Here is a 19,518-nt window from a genome sequence, read left to right as displayed (position 1 = left end):
CCTCTTAACTACTGGACCGACTCTCAAGCCCTCCACAGTGTACTCTTTAAGAATCATCACATATTAATGTTTGGTTTCGACATTTCCTCCTGTATGCATGTGCACACACACACACATACATACACACATATACACATACGTACACACACATTCATACACACATACATTCACACACACACACACACATACAGTTTCTTAAACTATTTAACTGTAAACAGTAGTGGTCCTTTACTACTGGATATTTGTATTTTCTAGAAAACACCAACATTCTCTTGTATAGCCATAGTATGATTACAAAACTGGGCATTATATACTATTCTTTTGGCAACTGGTGGATAGGCTTATTAGGTTTACTAATGGCAATAATGTTCAGTACCACGATGAGAATATCTTCTTTTAAAAATTTGCTTTTATTTTGTGTGTAGAGTATGTTAAAAGCAAGTGTTCTTACCTGCCGCTGTCTCCAGCCCTACACTTAACATTTGGAAACATTTCCTGCCTTAGTTGTTGCTGTGATGAAACACCATGAGCAATCAAGTTGGGGAGGAAAGGGTTGATTTAGCTTACACTTTTCCATCATAGTCCATCCCTGAGGAAGTCAGGACAGGACTCACACAGGGCAGGAACCTGGAGCCAGGCGCTGATGCAGAGGCCGTGGACGGGTGCTCTTTACTGGCTTGCTCAACTCACTTCCTTACAGAACCAGGGATGGTTCTATAACCACCCACAGTGGGTTGGGCCCTCCCACATCCATCACTAGTTAAGAAGATGCCCTGCAGGTTTACCTATAGCCCAATTTTTGTGGAGGCATTTTCTCAACTGAGGCTCCCTCCTCTCAAATGACAGCTTGTGTGAAGTTGACATAAACTTATTCGCACATTTTCCTTTTTTTATACAAAGGGCATGGCATAATATATTCTTTTGTGCTTTGCTTATTTTTACTTAATGTATTTTAGAAATTTCTATATTGATTTTAGTGTGTGTGTGTGTGTGTGTGTGTGTGTGTGTGTGTGTGTAGGTCAGACAACAGCTGTGGGAGTCAGTCTTTCCACCGCAGTTGCAGAGGTTGGCCTCAGGGCTTCAGGGGTGGCGGCAAGTGAGCCCTCTCGCCAGCCCTCCACACTGCTGGATGGAGTTCTTCTTTGTAGCTGCATACACTGCGTGTACACCAGTCCCTCCACACCATCCTTCCCAAATGAGTGCGTTACCCATCACACTCTTTCTGGTTTTGTCAGCCTGGTAGGTAGCAAGTATTTTACCATCTGGTTTCTTTTCTTTCCTTTCTCTTCCTTTTTAAAAATTTATTGTGTTTTGACTAAGAAAAGGATTTTAAAACTTTTTATAAACTAAAGTTTTAAGATTTTTTTTCTTTTTTTTTCTTTTTCTTTTTTTTTTTTCCGGAGCTGGGGACCGAACCCAGGGCCTTGCGCTTGCTAGGCAAGTGCTCTACCACTGAGCCAAATCCCCAACCCCAAGTTTTAAGATTTTTATGTACTTAAGTTGATCAAGTCTTTGTTTTATGATTTCAGAATTTTTGGTTGTACTTAGAAGCACATACTTTATTTTTGATATGGTATTAAACACTTTAAACTCGTCTTTTCTCTACTTTCTGATCACATGGTTGACCTATCATGATTTCCTATAAAACCTATGTTTTCTGCATTAATTTTAAGCTACAACTATCTTTCTATATAGTTTCTTTATAATTTTTTTTGATTATCATTAATTTTGTTGTTTTGTTACAGGATTTTTCTGTGTAGCCCTGACTGTCCTAGAACTCTGTAGACCAGGCTGGCCTTGAGCTTAGAGATCCACCTGCCTCTGCCTCCTGAGTGCTGGGACTAAAAGTGTGCTCCATCACTCCTGGCTTATTATTACTATTATTGGGGTGCTGGAGCACAGCCCAGGACCTCATACCTGCTAGATAAGCGCTGTCCTGCTGAGCTGCACCCTCGATTTTGGATTCTTATTCTAGCTTACTGATTTTTTTCTTGTGTGAATACTGTGTGATCAGAGCTGCACATTATGAATTTGTGGTTTGGTATCCCAATGTATATTTGACTTTGTCGTGACCCAAAAGCTAGAATTAATCTCCCTTTCACATGAGTTAAAGAAAGAATATGTAACATGAGGGAAAAATTAGTTTGAAAATATGATTTGAAAATAGAGAATATTGCATTTATTTAACTGTTAATCATAGAAGATTGACAGTCTAGGGAACTTGAGATTTAAAGGTATTTTGTACCAGAGTTGATGGCTACTTTTCACCAGCTGAGACAAGTCTTTTTTTTTTTTTTTCTTTTTCTTTTTTTTTTTTTTTTTTCGGAGCTGGGGACCGAACCCAGGGCCTTGCGCTTGCTAGGCAAGCGCTCTACCACTGAGCTAAATCCCCAACCCCCTGAGACAAGTCTTAAAGAATGCACATTTTATGGTTAATGTCACTTCTTTCTTTCTCTGTACCCTATTGTGTATGTCAAACATATGACAACCCTTAATTATCAGAGTTTAATTCTGTTTAAATGTTTTTAAACATTCATTCTCTTTCCATTTTTAGCTTTAAAAATTTTTTATGAGTGTTTGGCTTGAATGTATGTCAGTGTACTGCATATGTGTCTGTTACACACGTGAGCCACCTTGTAGATGGTGGGAATCAAAGCTGGATCCTCTGACAGTGCTCTTAACCACTAAGCCGTCTTCCCAGTCCCCTCTCTTACTTTTTATTTTGGTATTGGACGCAAACCCAGGGCTGTGAGTGCACTGTGGTAGGTGAGCTTTAACCCTAAGTCTTCAGACCCTTTTTAAATAAAATATCTCACCTTTCTGCACTACTGTAAAAGCGTAATACAGCTTTATAATTGATTAAGAAAGAATATACTGCTTTTCCAGGAGCCATGGGTTGGGTTCGGTTCGGTACCTAACACTCACTCGATGACTGACTCACATCATCTGTAACCCTAGTTCCAGGGAATCCAATGCCTTCTTCTGACCTTTGTGGGCACCAAGTTCACATGTGTTGCATATATGCGGGGAAAAAAAACACACACATAAAATAAAGTAAAAAATACAAAGCACTGAATGGTGAACAGACATTTCCATATGGATCCCTGGTGTTGAAAACTGGAAGAAACTTTGGAAGTTAGTCACATGTGGACCATTTTAGCCTGTAGAGCTGAATTCATTATTATTATTTAAGAGTATTGCTTCAGTCAAAGATAGTAAATCAGTCCGCCAATGTCTGCCTTCACCGTAAGTGAAGAAAAATTTTGAATTCTTTTATTTAAAAGTGTGTGTTTGTCTTGGTCTTGAAGGTGGTAAAAACATTTGTTTCTGGGCCTTGCCACCTGTGTTTGATCCCCAGGACCCACATAGAGGAAGGAGAGAATAGGTTCCTGGAAGTTGACCTCTGCCCTCCACCTGTGCATTGTGTCACACTTATAGGACAAGAAGGAACAAACATGTGAACATACATATGCTCATACACTAAATACATTAGTAAATACATAAGGAAAGTAACAGCAAGTAGCTTTTCTTTTTTTCTGTAGGATTTTAACTCGTGGTATTCTAATACAGAAGTACAAATGGGTCTCTTTTAGTCACTTTCTGTTGCTGTAATTAGATACCTGACCAAGGCAACTTATAAAAGAGTTTATTTTTGGCTTCATTTTAAAGTAACAAAGATTTACTTGACCCTTAGTGACAACTTTTAGAATTTAGACAGTTTAGGCTGTCCTCATTGTTGCCTGTGTAGTTTCATTGAGGTCACCCCTGTTCATGAGTCATGTCCTAAATGAAAGTTTAATAAGGGTGGCACCTTCCTGTCTTACTGAATGTGGCATCTGTGGGCACATAGCCCGCATCCATAGTCTTTTGTTGTGTGTGATTGGTACCTTAGGAAAACTAGCCTGATTGCCTGTAACTATAAAGAGGTTTGAGTCTGCTTCTGTAGCACAGTGATGTGGTCCTTGTTCATTAAATGTCAGAAAATCTCACCAGAGTTCTTAAGTATAGTGTAAAACCTTGCTTGGTCTTCAAATATTTAATCCTGCTTCCCGTTGTCACTGTGTGTTTATTTTCTCTTGCTTCTAGACCAAGAGCAATGATGACCTTTTAGCTGGAATGGCTGGAGGAGTGAACGTGACTAATGGTGTTAAAGCCAAGAAAAGCAACTGTTCATCTGCAGCGCCTTCAGCCCCTGCCCCTGCCATGACCATCTCGGAGAGCAAGTCCAAGAGTAGCACAGGTGCGGGCTCCCAATCCTGTGCTCGGCTGCCTTTCTCATGTGCTGGGCTCTCCTAGTCCAGGTCCCCCTGTCCCCACCTCTCTCTGCCCCTTCCTCTTCCGGTCCAGATCAAACTGCACTGTTGTTTTGTTGGTCATGTGGTGTGATTGACAAGAGGGAGTGTTCCTGTCCTTACCTTTTGATCCTCAGTGCAGCTCTTGAAGTATAGAGTCTATTTCTCTCATTGTAGATTTGAGAGAACTATCCTGAAGCTTGGCCTCGTAGCTTCACTAATGGCCATCTATTCGTTTACTTGATGGAAGTTTCTTGCAAACCCATTTCGTACCAGGACATAAAAGGTACAACCTGGTGGTAGAACAAGGTTTGAACCTTCAGTGCGTTTCTCTCGTTTAATTTAATGCCCTACTCACAGGGCAGGGGGCTTGGGATGGAACACTCTAGAGCCGTCTCCTCTTAGAGCTGAGCTGGGGCCATTGCAGTGTGCACAAGTGGTTTCCTGTTGATGGTTACATCTAACCTCAGCCTTCATTTATTACCTCCTCAGATTAGATATTCCAGTTCAGATTTGTATGTCTGAGTAGTTTAAACAACCGATACTTATTAGTCTATAGTCTGTAAATCAAAGTATTGACAGTTTTTTTCTCCTGAGGCCGCCTTGACTTGCATTTGACTGCTTCCTCAATGTGTCCCCACAATGTGCCCCTCTGCTCTTGTCCTAATGTCCTCTTTATTGACACAAATCACACCGGATAAAAGCCACCCTAACACCTTGTCTTAGTCTTCTATTGCTGTGAAGAGACACCATGATCATGGAAATTCTTACAAAAGAAAACAGTTAATTGGGACTTGCTTAGTGTTTCAGTGTTTAGTTCATTGTCACCAACCTGGCAGGAAGCATGGCAGCATGGTGTTGGAGCAGTAACTGAGAGTTCTACATCTGGACCAGGAGGTAGCAGGTAGACAGACACTGGGCCCAGCTTGGGCTTTTGAGACTTCAAAGCCCTCTCCCAGTGACACACTTCCTCCAACAAGTGCCACTGCCTAAGCACTTAAACATATGAACCGTGGGGGCCATTTTCACCCAAAGCACCACACAGCTTCATCTGAATTGTATTAATTGGTTGAATTACCATGTCTACAGATACAGTCACATTCTAGGGGCCAGGGCTTGGACATGCACCTTTCAGGGGACATGGTTCAGTCAGTTCATTGGCTGTCTCCTTCTCTTTCTCAGGACCACCTAAGGCTGTTTGGTTTTAGTGTCTAAATGACGCTGCTCCTCTGCTCTGAGCTGTTTCACCTCTCAGCTCAGTTACCAGCAAGGGTGCGGTTCTTCTCCACGTTGTCTCCCCGATTCCTCTGTGTCTTTCTCTCCTTACCTTCTGTGGCTTAGTCAGTCCTTGTCCACATCTTGATGTCTGTTCCTTTTGTTGTTCAGTCATCCACTTTTTTTTTTAAATGAGAAGGACCTTTTGTGTTGGTAAGAATGATGGTACCAGTCCTAATGTTGTGGAAGGCTGTGCCATCCTCTTCCTCTTTGGTTATCCATTTATATTTGTTTCACCATCCCCTTTTCTCTGCCTTTGAAATTTGCCACAGGCCTTCTGTCCACTCATCACTGCCAAGTGCGGGCTACTTCCTTCCTTGCCAGTGCATAGAGCAACTCTGTATCAGTCAGTGTCCCTACGCAGCAGAGTGGGGAGGATGGATATGTATAAATAATACAATACAGCACAATAGAATATAAACATGTATTTTGGTGAAAGGGCTTATTTGAGTGGCTTACAGGCTGTGTTGTGGATAGTCCAACCATGGCTGTCTCCTGATAGAAAGGACAGGAATCTGGTAGTTGTCCCGTGCCAAGGCCAGACGTCTCAGCAGTCTCAGTCTGGCACTGGACTTCTCGGGACTGAGTCCTGAAGTTGGAGCGGTTCTAGTACCAGCCTTGGCAACAGGGTCGATGACTTGCCAGAGAGAGTGAGGGCAAGGAGGCAAAAGGCAAAAGCTGCTGTCAGAAGCTGTGGTTCTCCTCAAGTGATCTTACCTGGTTGGGTTTAGTTGATTCCAGATATATGAACCAAGATTAGGGTAATAATCTTGTAGACGAATTTCATAGCCATCCCCTTTTCCTCGTTGCTTTTATGAATCCTCGTTGACTTGTGGTGACTGCCTGAACTCTGCCAGTGGCCAGGTCTCAGTGGAAACGCCCCTGAAAACACTTGAACCGTTTGATCTTAACTTAGTGCGCCATGCTCACCTCTCCTCCCCTGTCTTTGAGCCAGCCTGACTTCTTTCTTGTCTACCCTGGTTCTTCAGTAAAATGGACAAGCCGCCATTTCTGTCAGCAAGGGCTCTAGAGTCTGTAACTCAGCCAGGAGGCAATGTTGTCTCTTTGTAAAATGGTATTTATTCTCATTACTTCAGTTCATTGAACAAAGTATACTTTGTGGGGAAGAGAGTTGAAACGGAGCCTTGTTTTTAGTCCCAGCGAGCCTGAGACTCACTGTTCATCTTCCTGTCTGTTTCTACCCCTAGAGTGTTGGGATTACAGGCATGTACTGTAGTGTCTAGCATGAGCAGTTTTTCTTAACTGCTAATTTTTTATTGGATATTTTATTTATTTACATTTCAAATATTATTCCCTTTCCTGGTTTCCCCTCTGGAAATCCCCTACCCCATCCTCCCTCCCCTTCAGAAGTAGCTTGGATTGCAGCCTGCACATTACTAGGCCCAACTAACTGGAGTACTTTAAGGATCCGCCCTTTTATGTAGTGGACCACAGGCTATAGAAGATGAAGAACGCTGTGATACAGGAGGATGGTTACCTATTGTCTATTGGTGTACTCTGTAGTAGTCTGCAGTTATAGAATGGAGTGAAGATATCCTTACTTCAAAGTTTTGATAAATTAATGCCTGTGAATGTGTCTTCTCTCCCTGGCTCTAATGATTGGGCCCAGAGCCTTGCACATGCTACACAAATATTCTGCTTCCCCCAGCCTGCTCTAGTTTTCCTGTGTGCACATGGAGTGAGCCTAAAAGTTATCAGTAAGCTAGAGCTTTTGTTACTTCTTAGGTGCTGTTGTGGGATTGGATCCTTGTTTGCATTTACTTTGGTTACCATTCTTCTCTTTCTTGTAGGTTACCCAGACTTTGGGTTTATTCTGAGGCTGGCTTTCCTTTCATGCTGGTCTGTTATCTCCCTTCATTCTGTTTCCTGTAGTTAATCACCTGACTGGTTGATCTTAGAGTCATTCTAACTGAGAATTCCTGCTCTGGAATACTGCATCCTGGCCAGCATGCAGGTCCTACTCCTGTATCTGAGTTACTGTGCCTATCTTTTTTTTTTTTTTTCCTATTCTTTTTTTCGGAGCTGGGGACCGAACCCAGCTAGGCAAGCGCTCTACCACTGAGCCAAATCCCCAACCCCTGTGCATATCTTTTAAACAGCCTTATTGAGATATAGTTCATGGTCCATAAAATTTATCCTCATAATATATAAAATTAGATGTAATACTTCTAATTGATGTCCAGGTTTCAAGGAGATTGACTTTGCAGATGACCAGTTGCAGGTCTCTGTCAGTATTGTGCCCAGCTTTCATCTCAGTAGTCCCACGCTCAGAACATGTACATTTTTGTTGCTAATAATTTTATCTTAAATTCCTTGTTTTAAACATGTAGGCACTAGTTCCTCAGCCAAACGGAGTACTTCGGCTGGTAATAAAGAGTCCAGTTCTACTAGAGAAAGATTACGTGAACGCACCCGGCTAAACCAGAGCAAAAAACTGCCCTCCGTAAGTCAGGGAGCTAACGATGTGGCACTGGCTAAGCGCTCACGCAGCCGCACTGCTACAGAGGGTGATATTCGCATGAGCAAGTCTAAGTCGGACAATCAGATCAGTGACAAAGCTGCTTTGGAAGCCAAGGTGAAAGATCTCCTCACACTGGCGAAAACCAAGGATGTGGAAATTTTACATTTGAGAAATGAACTCCGAGACATGCGTGCTCAGCTGGGCATTAGTGAGGACCATTGTGAAGGTGAGGACAGGTCTGAGGAGAAGGAAACCATTATTGCCCACCAGCCAACTGATGTGGAGTCTACCCTCCTGCAGCTGCAGGAACAGAATACAGCCATCCGCGAGGAGCTCAACCAGCTCAAGAATGAAAACAGAATGCTAAAGGACAGGCTGAATGCTTTGGGCTTTTCCCTAGAGCAAAGGCTGGACAATTCTGAAAAACTGTTTGGCTATCAGTCCCTGAGCCCAGAAATCACCCCTGGTAACCAGAGTGATGGAGGAGGAACGCTGACATCCTCAGTAGAAGGCTCTGCTCCGGGGTCAGTGGAAGATCTCCTGAGCCAGGATGAAAACACACTCATGGCCCATCAGCACAGTAACTCCATGGACAACCTGGACAGTGAGTGCAGCGAGGTCTACCAGCCCCTCACTTCCAGCGATGATGCTCTGGACGCCCCTTCCTCTTCAGAGTCAGAGGGCGTCCCAAGCATTGAGCGCTCTCGGAAGGGGAGCAGTGGCAACGCCAGCGAGGTGTCCGTCGCTTGCCTGACAGAACGGATTCACCAGATGGAAGAGAACCAGCACAGTACCAGTGAGGAGCTTCAGGCAACTCTGCAAGAGCTAGCGGATCTCCAGCAGATTACCCAGGAGCTCAACAGCGAGAACGAAAGGCTCGGAGAGGAGAAGGTCATTCTCATGGAGTCGCTGTGTCAGCAGAGTGATAAGCTGGAACACTTTGGCCGACAGATTGAATATTTCCGTTCCCTTCTCGATGAGCATCACATTTCTTACGTCATAGATGAAGACGTAAAGAGCGGGCGCTACATGGAGCTAGAGCAGCGCTACATGGACTTGGCTGAGAATGCCCGTTTTGAGCGAGAGCAGCTTCTAGGCGTTCAGCAGCATCTAAGCAACACTCTGAAGATGGCCGAACAAGATAACAAGGAAGCTCAAGAAATGATCGGTGCCCTCAAAGAGCGCAGCCACCACATGGAGCGGATAATTGAGTCTGAGCAGAAGGGCAAGGCGGCCCTGGCAGCCACGTTGGAGGAGTACAAAGCTACTGTGGCCAGTGACCAGATAGAGATGAATCGCTTGAAGGCCCAGCTGGAGAAGGAGAAGCAGAAGGTGGCTGAGCTGTACTCTATCCATAACTCTGGAGACAAGTCCGATATCCAGGACCTCCTGGAGAGCGTCAGGCTGGACAAGGAAAAGGCCGAGACTCTGGCCAGCAGCCTGCAGGAGGACCTGGCTCATACCCGCAATGACGCCAATCGCTTACAGGACACCATCGCTAAGGTATCGCCCAAGTAAACATGTCTCCTTTAGCATTATACAGGTGCCATATGTAGCATGCTTGTTGGAAAACAGAAGTGTGGCATTGCCTTTTTTTTTTTTTTTTTTTTTCTTTTTTTTCTTTTTTTTCGGAGCTGGGGACTGAACCCAGGGCCTTGTGCTCGCTAGACAAGCGCTCTACCACTGAGCTAAATCCCCAACCCCGTGGCATTGCCTTTTAAAAATCATTCTCAAGTTTTAAAACGCACTATCTTACATAGAAAAAAAGTTTCCTTGCAAGATTGTCATTGTCAGTCATTCCTCGTCTCCCCAGATGGCCTGGAGGTGCTGGGAGCCATGCACCCAGAATTCCTTCTGAGCCGTAGATAACTTTACACCCTCATCTTTAATATACTGCGGCACTAGGCAGATGCTCAGTCAAGATTCCAGTTTTCTAGGATTAGCAACATCTGCTGCCTTTTGTCCTGGTACAGTTTTTAAATAGCATTTTATGTGAATTAATTCTACTTTTAGAGTAGAGTTGCTCCTTTTCTTGGAGATACAGGATTTATTGCTGGCAAAGAGTTTAGAGATGATGTCTTCTAGTCTCCCATCTCACAGATGTTCAGTGTACAAGTAAAGACTCAGTCAGGACGGCTGACTAGGTTGTTGGCATTGTTATGTATCCTGAGTGATTTTTGAAGTGAATGTTTTTGTACATACGATTCCATCTACATTTTATATCTTTTTTTAATGTGTATGTGCTAATTTATGGCACATGCGTGTGCACCCACAGAGGCCAAGGATGTTGGATCCCGCGAAGCTGGAGTTACAGGTTGTTGTTGAGACCCTTGATGTGGGTGCTGGGAACTGAGCTGGGGTTGTCCCAAAGAGCAGGGGGTGCTTTTGACTGCTGAGTATTTCCCCGCCCAAGTGCAGTGAGGGTTAAAGGGAGAAGTTTTACTGCATCTATGGTTAAACTCTGAATAGCTTATCTTTTAGCTATTTCAGTGATCCCTTTTTAAATAGTTATTTCTTATTTGTGTCAGGTGGGGGAGGGAATATGCATACATGAGTATTGGGGTGCATCAGTCAGGACAACTTGTGAGAGTTGGTTTCTCCTGTCATGGGAAGCTCCAAGGATCAGACTCAGCTGATGAATTAGCAGCAAGCGCCTTTACCTCTGGAGCCATTTTGCCAGTCTGTTAGAGACATCATTCAGGAAGTGTATGTTGAGGGAGGGGCACTGTGAACTAGGACTTTGATAAAGACTATTTGAAATGGAACTGTTATGTTGTACTTGTTTTTGTATGTGTGTATTGTGTCTGTGTGTGTATGTGCTCTGAGTCGTGTGAGGAGATTGGAGGATGACTTGGAGACTGTTCTCTCCTTCCACCACAAGGGTTCTGGGGATTCAACTCAGGCCCTCTGGCTTGGCAGCAAGAACCTTTACCTGCTGAGCCATCTTGTTAGCCTTAAATGTTTTTAGGGTCTCATATTTGATTTGATTTTTTTTTTTATTATAAATACAGCATACAACTTTTTTTTTTTTTTTTTTTTTTTGGTGAGAGGGTAGCGTGTCAATTATTCATCAAATGTACATTTTAAGCCCAAACTTTGGAGAAGAGAAAATGTCCCCAAATTGCCTCGTAAATAATCCTGTTAAGTTCAGTGACACATCGGTGTGACTTTAGCTGGTGATGTGGTGGGCTTGTGCTCAGACGGATCAAGTGAAAACCTCGGGCAGCTGCAGTGCTGGTCTCTGGTGGGGCTTAGCTTCCATGCGGAACAGTGACTACTTCAGCTGTGGAGTTCGTCCCAAAACAGTTCTCCTTTTAACTTCTCTAGGTAGAAGATGAGTACCGAGCTTTCCAGGAAGAAGCCAAGAAGCAGATTGAAGATTTGAATATGACGTTAGAAAAGCTAAGATCAGAGCTGGAGGAAAAAGAAACAGAGCGGAGCGACATGAAGGAAACCATCTTTGAGCTTGAAGATGAGGTGGAGCAGCACCGGGCTGTGAAGCTGCACGACAACCTCATTATCTCTGACTTAGAGAGTAAGTAACGCGGCGCCCGGGGCCTGTGTCCCTCAGCTCTGCTTGCTTGTGTGCCACGGTGAGAGTAGCGTTCTGACCAGCACGCGGTGTGTGACAGCGCAGCTGACTACAGACGCACTTGACAGGGCTGTGCTTCACCTCTAGTTGGGAAACTTGGGGTCACTGTGCTTTGTTCTGAAATGTTCCCTAAAAGCATTACTTGAACACTGTGTCTGATGACTGAGAATCTCTGGAGTGGAAAGCAAACAGAGTCAGTCATTTTCCAGACCATAAGAAAAACCATTCATTTACTTTTGGTGATTGCAACTGAACAGAGTTTTAAAAAAAAAAAAAAAAAGATAATCTTGTAGCATCTTGATCATGGAGCACAAGATTTTGTTTTAAAATGTATTTGATTTTTCTTATTCTCCATTTTAAAGTTTCATTGTACTTTGCATGAATAGATTTCTTTTTAAACGTTATTTTGTAGTTATTTGGGATTTGTAAGAAAGTTGAGAAATCAGATTCTTATATGAACTAATCTAATTTCTCATGAGTTGTTTATTAGTTACAGGCGAGACACAGAAACGACAACTACTTCTGCAGTCGGGAAGGCTGAGCAGTGCTTTGGGTTTTCACGTGGGTCATAGCGGCGGGCACAGGGAGGCTGTTCTGACTAAGGCATATGCTAACCGCACAGAAACCCTAGACAGACCACGTGACAGTGTGCTGGTAGCCGAGGTGTGGAGGCTGCTGCAGCCCCAAAGACATCCGTGTTGGGAAAGAGAGAGGCTATGGACATGTCCCAGATGAGAGAAGACTCAGGAGACGTGGTAATTAGATGTGATACCTTGTCTAGACAGGTCCATTACCACAGGGGAAAATGATATAAAGGCATTAATCAAAAACTGAATTGTGGCTGAGAGATTAAAGATATGTTAATAATACATTTAGGAAGTTGTTAATTACACTATGTTTACATAAAATATCCCTGTTCTTAGAAACCACACACTGAGTTTTTCAGGGGAAGGGTTGTGATTACTATGCTTCAAGGAGTTCTGGGAAAAAGTGAGGTTGATGGGTGGATACAGAAATAAGTGATGGCAGCTGATAGAACAGCCTTTGTGCGATGCTGGGGATGAAGCTCGGGGCCTTGTCCATGTAAATGTCACACTCTTACCCCTCGAATCACATCCTCACTTAGATGCTTTGACATCGCAGACCTAGAGACAGACAGAGTGAATGCAGTAGCCGTTTCTGAAGTATTTGTTAAAAGTCTTTCAAACAATTGGCTGTGTGCAATGTTCCTTTGCACACTGTCAGTTCATTATTTCTCACAGTGCTGGTTAGCAAGTGTAGCATTGGGCTTATCGCTAGGGGTATGGGGACATTTGAGATACTTTTGAAGAAAAGCAGGTCATAGGTAGGAAATTTTTAGGATATAACTTGGGAATTCTAAGTTCTGGTTAGCTGATTGTGAATCTGTGGATTGACCAAGGTTTTGTTGAACACTATTAAAAACACTCAGTGGTGGGTCTGCATTTTTATTTTTAAGAAGATGATGCTGTGACTGCATGAAATTTCTCATCCACAACTTAACCGTTCAGGGTGCTCGTAGACACTCCTCCGTGGTCCAGGGCTCAGTAGTGATTGACAGAGTTCTAAGCTGTCTTTAGCCGCTACGATAAGGTCTTATCTTAGCCAAAAGTAAAACAATAATAAAATAAAAGAGCTTTCAGCACTTACATTTAGTTTTAAAAGTATATAAAGTTTTTGATTTTTAAGCTGTATATATGCGTGTATGTCTGTATGTGGACTGGTTGTTAAGCAGCCCAGAGGAGGGTGGCAGGGCTCCTGGAGCCGGAGATCCAGATGGCCATGAGCAGTCTGACATGGGTGCTGGAGACCAGACGGGGCTCTTCTGGAAGAGCAGCAAGCAGCCTGAACTGCTGAGCCATCCCTCTGGCCCTAGATTTAGTTTATATTTTGTATTTGTGAGAATTTATTTAATTCTGCTTTTTTATTATACATTTTAAAGTTTTTATTAGCACATATTAATTTTACATAACAGTGTTTCACTTAGACACTTTCATATATATGCATGTGTATTTGATCATAATCACATTACCCCTGCCTCTGCCCCCTGTTGTCTGTCCCCTGCTTCTCTCTTCCTCTCAGCTGGTGTGTGCACCAGTGACTTTTATAGGGCTACTTACAGGCACGTAGGTGAGCACCTAGCAGTTACTGCTGAAGGAAATGCCCCTGCCCCCAACTTTACAAAGCTTCAGAGAGGGGCGGGCTAATTTTGCTTCTTGCCTGGAATAAGTGTTTACATTTTGCAGAGTAGCTTTGGGAGCAACTCGTACTGTCTGTTGTGTATGCCAGTACCACACTGTTTCCCTTACTCGTGGGCAGGAGTGACATCTTGTGGTAACTGGGACATTAGCTAGAAAAATGTTAGATGATGGAGGTCCTGGGCCAAAACTTTACAGTCCTTCATTTTTCACAGACTGTTTTTAACTGGAAAATGACAAAAAATCCTGAGTAATTAAAGAAAAATATGTAGCTTCTTCTACAACTTTTTAAGATGAAAAGTTCAAATATGCATTAGTATTAGAAGAATAATTATCTAGTGCTTAAATTGTCTTTATATATGTATGTTGAACTACTTCATAGTAACCCTATGACATTTAATTCTTAAATATTTAAATGTGATTCCTAAAAGAAGATTTTCCTGAGCTCGTCTAGCAAAATTATTCTTAGTTTTCTAGTATCAACTAATAGCTCATAATTAGATTTGTCATCAAAGTGAATCTTTACAGCTTTATTTACTCCCAGGTTTTAGTAACTAATTTTGATCGTCCTACAGATCAATCCCAGGGCCTCATGCTAAGCTTCCTTTTAGCCTTATGTATTCATTTATTTGGGTTTTTATTTATCTTTTTTTTTTTTAAAGATTTATTCATTTATTATATATAAGTACACTGTAGCTGTCTTCAGATACACCAGAAGAGGGCATCAGATCTCTTTACAGATGGTTGTGAGCCACCATGTGGTTGCTGGGAATTGAACTCATGACCTCTGGAAGAGCAGTCGGGTGCTCTTAACCGCTGAGCCATCTCTTCAGCCCGGTTTTTATTTATCTTAGAGCAGCTTCCAACTCATGACCCTTATGCCTCTTAGTTTCTACAGTTCTAGGATTATAAGTGTGTGCTACCCCCCTCTCTCTTTCTCTTTCTCTTTCTCTCTCGCTTGCACATGCACGCACGCTTTCAAGTAATAACCAGCATCTAAACAAATTTTATACTTTGTTAGCTCGCTAGGTTAGATTGCAGGTACTTTTTCTTTGGAGTTTGATGGCAATTAATTTTTTTCTAGAAAATTCTCACATTTGGAGTTAATTCAGCATATAATACATGAATTTATGTTGTTTGAGAAAGAAAGGTATCTTCTGTGGAATATTTTAACAAGGTTAGAACCTCTTCATCAGCTCTGAAATAAGCCTTACATTTTCATAGTAGTTGTTCCTCAGCCACCCCAAGGTAAACCCCATTTGTACTCCATGGTAATTGCTCCTCAGTTACCCCAAGATAAATTCCTGACCTTGGAATTGCTATGGAGGATTTTACAACCGTTCTTGGCCTCAAGAATGTGGAGGAAAATACACTCAGAATGAAGTGACCAATGGAAAACTTAGATAAATAAAAACTATGAGACAGATCAAGTGTGAAGGCCTCAGCATTTTAGTCAGAAAGGTGTGAGGTAGACTCAGAACTTCAGTTCAGAACATGGCTGCGGATCACGGTCTCCTTCCTTTCCCTGAAGGAAGAAGATGAATGAAATGTAAACCTCAGTGAAACTGATGTTGACATGGAACGGTTGGCCTGTGCTAGTGGATCAGTCGTTCTGAGTAATTTGTGGAATACAGAGAGCATAGAATCAGATGGATGGCGCAATAAGACAGAATAGAGAAGCCTGCAGTCCAGGAGCACAGTGAGACTCGGAGGAATGGTGTTCCCAGCAAGCTTTGGGTGGAAGGAAACACTACTAAAACTGCCTGCCTGCTCAGGGCTGGGCACTGGACTGAGGGCCCTGACTTACTTTTGCTCATTTGCTCCTGAGCTCAGATTTTAAAGGAGTAGAATTGGATGCCAGGGTTCTTTGAATGACCTCGGTGTCAGAAAGTAAATTGGATTGTGTCTCCAGAACTGTAGGCTAGTGGTCTGGGAGAGAACCACACAGAGGGATAGGTACGTTTGACTCCGCTGTGAAATGGATGCAGTCCTGTTGATGTGTCATCAGCAGAGCCCTTACTACTTGCTGTACCAGGAGCAGCCTGTGGGTGAACAGTGCACCCGCAGTTGTTACATGATGTGTGTCAGTCACCAGTACTTGTTCCCTATAAGAAACATCCGTGAAGACTGACCAAAGAAAATCAACCAAAGAGCACCCCAGATAAAGCTAGAGACTTTGTCACCGACCTAGCAAAGCTAACTCCTGTTCTGGGGTGGTGGTGAAGCATGCCTTTAATCCCAGCATAGGCAGGCCATCTCTGTGAGTGCAAGGGATGCCTGGTCTAAATAAAGAGTCCTGGGCCAGCTAAGGCTCTGTAGTGAGAGCCTGTCTTAGAGCAATGATGATAATGATGACGATGATGAATGGTTAGGATGGTGGTGGTGATGTTGATGATGGTGGGTATAGTGGTGATGGTTGGTAATGATGGTGGTGGTGATGATGACCATGATGATGGTGATGATGATGAATGATGAATGATTATGGTGATGGTGGTTTTAATGGTGATGGTTGGTGATGATGGTGATGATAGAAGAGCAGCTTAAAGGTCTTGGATTAAGTCCGGGCAGCTGGCTCCGTGGGTAAGAGAACTTACTCTGTAAGCATAAGGATCTGAATTTGAACCCCAGCAAAAGAAAATAGAAAGCTGAACATGGCTATGCATGCTTGAGAGAGTGGACTGGTTGTCCAGCCTCGCTGAAGTAAGGAAGCTGTGGTTCCGTGAGAGACCCTGTCTCAAGGGAGTAAGACAGAGAGCATGCATACATACACACACACACACATGCACACATGCATACATACATACATACACACACATATTTTTTAAAAGTAAAAGTATATGAATAGGCAAATCAGGAAAAGACAGAAGATAGTTGGCATGGAAAAGAAAAAGAACAAAAATGCCAGTATTCATTAAGCAGATGTGAAAAAATTAAAAAGATTGATAGCAGGCAAGAGGAAGGAATATTTTTGTGACATTAAGAAGAATATGCTTGGGGCTGGGGATTTAGCTCAGTGGTAGAGCGTTTACCTAGGAAGCGCAAGGCCCTGGGTTCGGTCCCCAGCTCCGAAAAAAAAAAAAGAACCAAAAAAAAAAAAAAAAAAAGAAAAAAAAGAAGAATATGCTTGCTGCATCTTTCTAAAAATGTTGATAAAAATTTTTATTAAAAGACTTAGCAGTCCACTTGAAGGAACCTGTCCCTAGAAACAGCATTGTAGGATTGTAGATGTGTGTGGGGGCTTGCCTCAGAACTGCTTGTCACCAAAACCTGGAAATAGTCAAGATGTATTTTATTTTATGTGTATGAGTTGGGTGTGTGGCGTGTGTGCGTGCGTGCGTGCCTGTGTGTGAGTGTGTGTGTGTGTGTGTGTATACGCACGCACACATGTGTACTATGTGTATCTTGTGCCCTGAGAGTTGCAGAATCCCCTGGAACTGGGTTATGCATGGTTCTCAGTTGCCATGTTGGTTCTGGGAACTGAACCAGGATCCTCTGCAAGAGCATCTGCGGCTCTTAAGTGCTGAGCCATCTCTCCAGCCCCACAGTGGACATGCCCAATGGTTGTAGTATAGTAAGTAGCTTATGTACACAGTGGGAGTTCCCACTCTCATTGCCACTATGCCAGTGAGGATGGAAAGGCAGAGCTCAGTACCCTGGCTAGAAGATGAACAAAGGCAGCCACAGTGCACGTCTGCACTTAGAACCACTTAAAGCTTCAAACTTGGGGGTTGGGGATTTAGCTCATCGGTTGAGCGCTTGCCTAGCAAGCGCAAGGCCCCGGGTTCGGTCCCCAGCTCTGAAAAAAAAAAAAAAAAAAAAGCTTCAAACTTAACCTGACATGAATGGCAGCCAGACACAGTGATCCTTTAAATGCTGACTTCATTGTGCTCTTAAACCATAAGTGAACTGATCGCCTTTCAAAAACAAACAAAACCCAAGAAACTAACAGTTTCTTGAAGTAGACCCTTCTAGTATACACTGAATCAGCTCATGTTGGTATTTGCAAAGGGTCCTTGATTACTTCCACCTCTGGAACTTTTCTTTTCTGCACATAATATCTGAATAAGTGTGTAAAGACTTGCTGTATTTGTAACAAAAAGTTGGAACTCTGTTAAGAGGAGAATTTGACAACAAATTCTGATATGTTCCTTTAATAGAATACTCTGGGGCCATCTAGATGGTACTACATATCTGGATTTACTGATAATGGAGTCTGTTATTTGCTACGGGTTTATGAAGTAGTACAAATATAACCTCATTGTGCATAGGAAGACAAAGCCAGGCCGACGTGGGAGTGTAGTCCCGTGCAGTGAGTCGCTGGGGTAGGAAGGCTATTTTGAGCCTCTGTAGGAATTTAAGGCTTTCCTGGGCAGCACAGCAGACCAAGTCCAAATGACATACACACACGAGGAATCTAGAAGGATGCAAGGCAAACGTAAATAAAGGTAATCTTATCTTGATACAGTTTCTATCTTCTAATTGCTTTATTGTGAACATAGCTTACTTTTAGAATTAAGAAAAAGTGTTATAACCACTTTTTTTTTTTTTTGGAGAAGGGGAGAATAAAGATTTGAACAAAATTAAAAACTAAAGTAAAGTTCTATAGTTCATTTGAGAATCATTTGTGTCTTCTCCCAGGTTCTGCACACATTGCCTTTGACAGATTATTTTCTCTTGACGCTTGCTTTCCTCTGAAAATAATACTTAATTCTGAAAATAATACTTAGTTCATTCTCTGGGAAATTCTGGACCAAATGGAAGCAACTGATGGTAGTGCCGGGAGACCTCCTGGGCTTCAGAGGCCGGGAGGGCTATTGTGGATCTGGGTGATTTTAGTAAGTCCTCAAGAGGACCAGAGTCTGAGCCTGAGCCCATGGTAACTGCCCAGTAGTGTCTGCATATGAGAGCTAGCATGGTCAGGGATAGGTCATTGGAAGGGAGACAATTACAAAACCCATTACTAAACAGGAAGGGCAGTTTCCAGAACTATTCAGAAGAAAGTTAGATGGAATAATAATGCAACCGCAGTTTATCTGATTTCTAGAATAAAAATAGTTCTGTAAAAAATAGAAGTTTAATCTGTAATTTAAAAGCAAGGAGAGAATAGTTCTTGTTTGTGATAGAATTTGAGTTGAAGACAGTAGGTGGCAGTGTCGCCCACATGAGGGAAACTGGTCGGGAAGGAGGCTCATTTGAAGGTTCCTGAGTAGAGGTGATATTTCCTTCTCGTGTGACTATAGGTGGTGCTACATAGCAGTGGTCTTTAAAAGAAAGAGGACTTCCATAGAAACTCCTCCACTCTCAGGGAAGAAAAGCACATTGCCATTTCTTAACTTTCTGTCTCAGAGGAAAAGTACATTATGATCATAAGGTTGAAAGCACAGCCCTAGACCTGTGTAGTGCGATTCGTGCTGTGTGAGTGTGACCTTGCCTGGCAGTGCTTCTGTTATGTAAAAGGAGAATGGCAGACACTGATCATGTGTAGTACCCACAGCAACCACGTTCCTGTTGAGAGGAGTGGTTGTGTGTATTCTGTGAATGTGAGTGTGGAGGTTGATGAACAAGAGAACAGAAGAACAAAGCACTAAAGAAATGAGAATTGTCTAACTAGTCTAAGATGGCCACCTCAGTCAGATGTGCCACAGGACCAAGATGCCAGGT

The 19,518-nt window shown here is 42.8% G+C and overlaps 1 protein-coding gene across 4 annotated transcripts in view; it reads left to right on the top strand.

Moving 5' to 3' along the window:
- The window catches only part of Specc1l (sperm antigen with calponin homology and coiled-coil domains 1-like), a 105,682-nt gene that overhangs the window by 23,955 nt on the left and 62,209 nt on the right, over positions 1-19,518 (top strand). For all 4 annotated transcript variants that reach the window (XM_063279246.1, XM_063279247.1, XM_006256339.5 and 1 more), the window contains exons 3-5: positions 4,087-4,240; positions 7,919-9,552; positions 11,377-11,584. In XM_063279246.1, coding sequence (XP_063135316.1) covers positions 4,087-4,240; positions 7,919-9,552; positions 11,377-11,584 — 1,996 coding nt within the window. The remainder of the gene's footprint in view (positions 1-4,086; positions 4,241-7,918; positions 9,553-11,376; positions 11,585-19,518) is intronic.

This window comes from Rattus norvegicus, chromosome 20, assembly GCF_036323735.1.
Source record: "Rattus norvegicus strain BN/NHsdMcwi chromosome 20, GRCr8, whole genome shotgun sequence".
Taxonomy (NCBI): Eukaryota; Metazoa; Chordata; class Mammalia; order Rodentia; family Muridae; genus Rattus; species Rattus norvegicus.
Note: the sequence above shows the minus strand (reverse complement) of the source record. Positions and strands in the feature narration are given on the sequence as shown.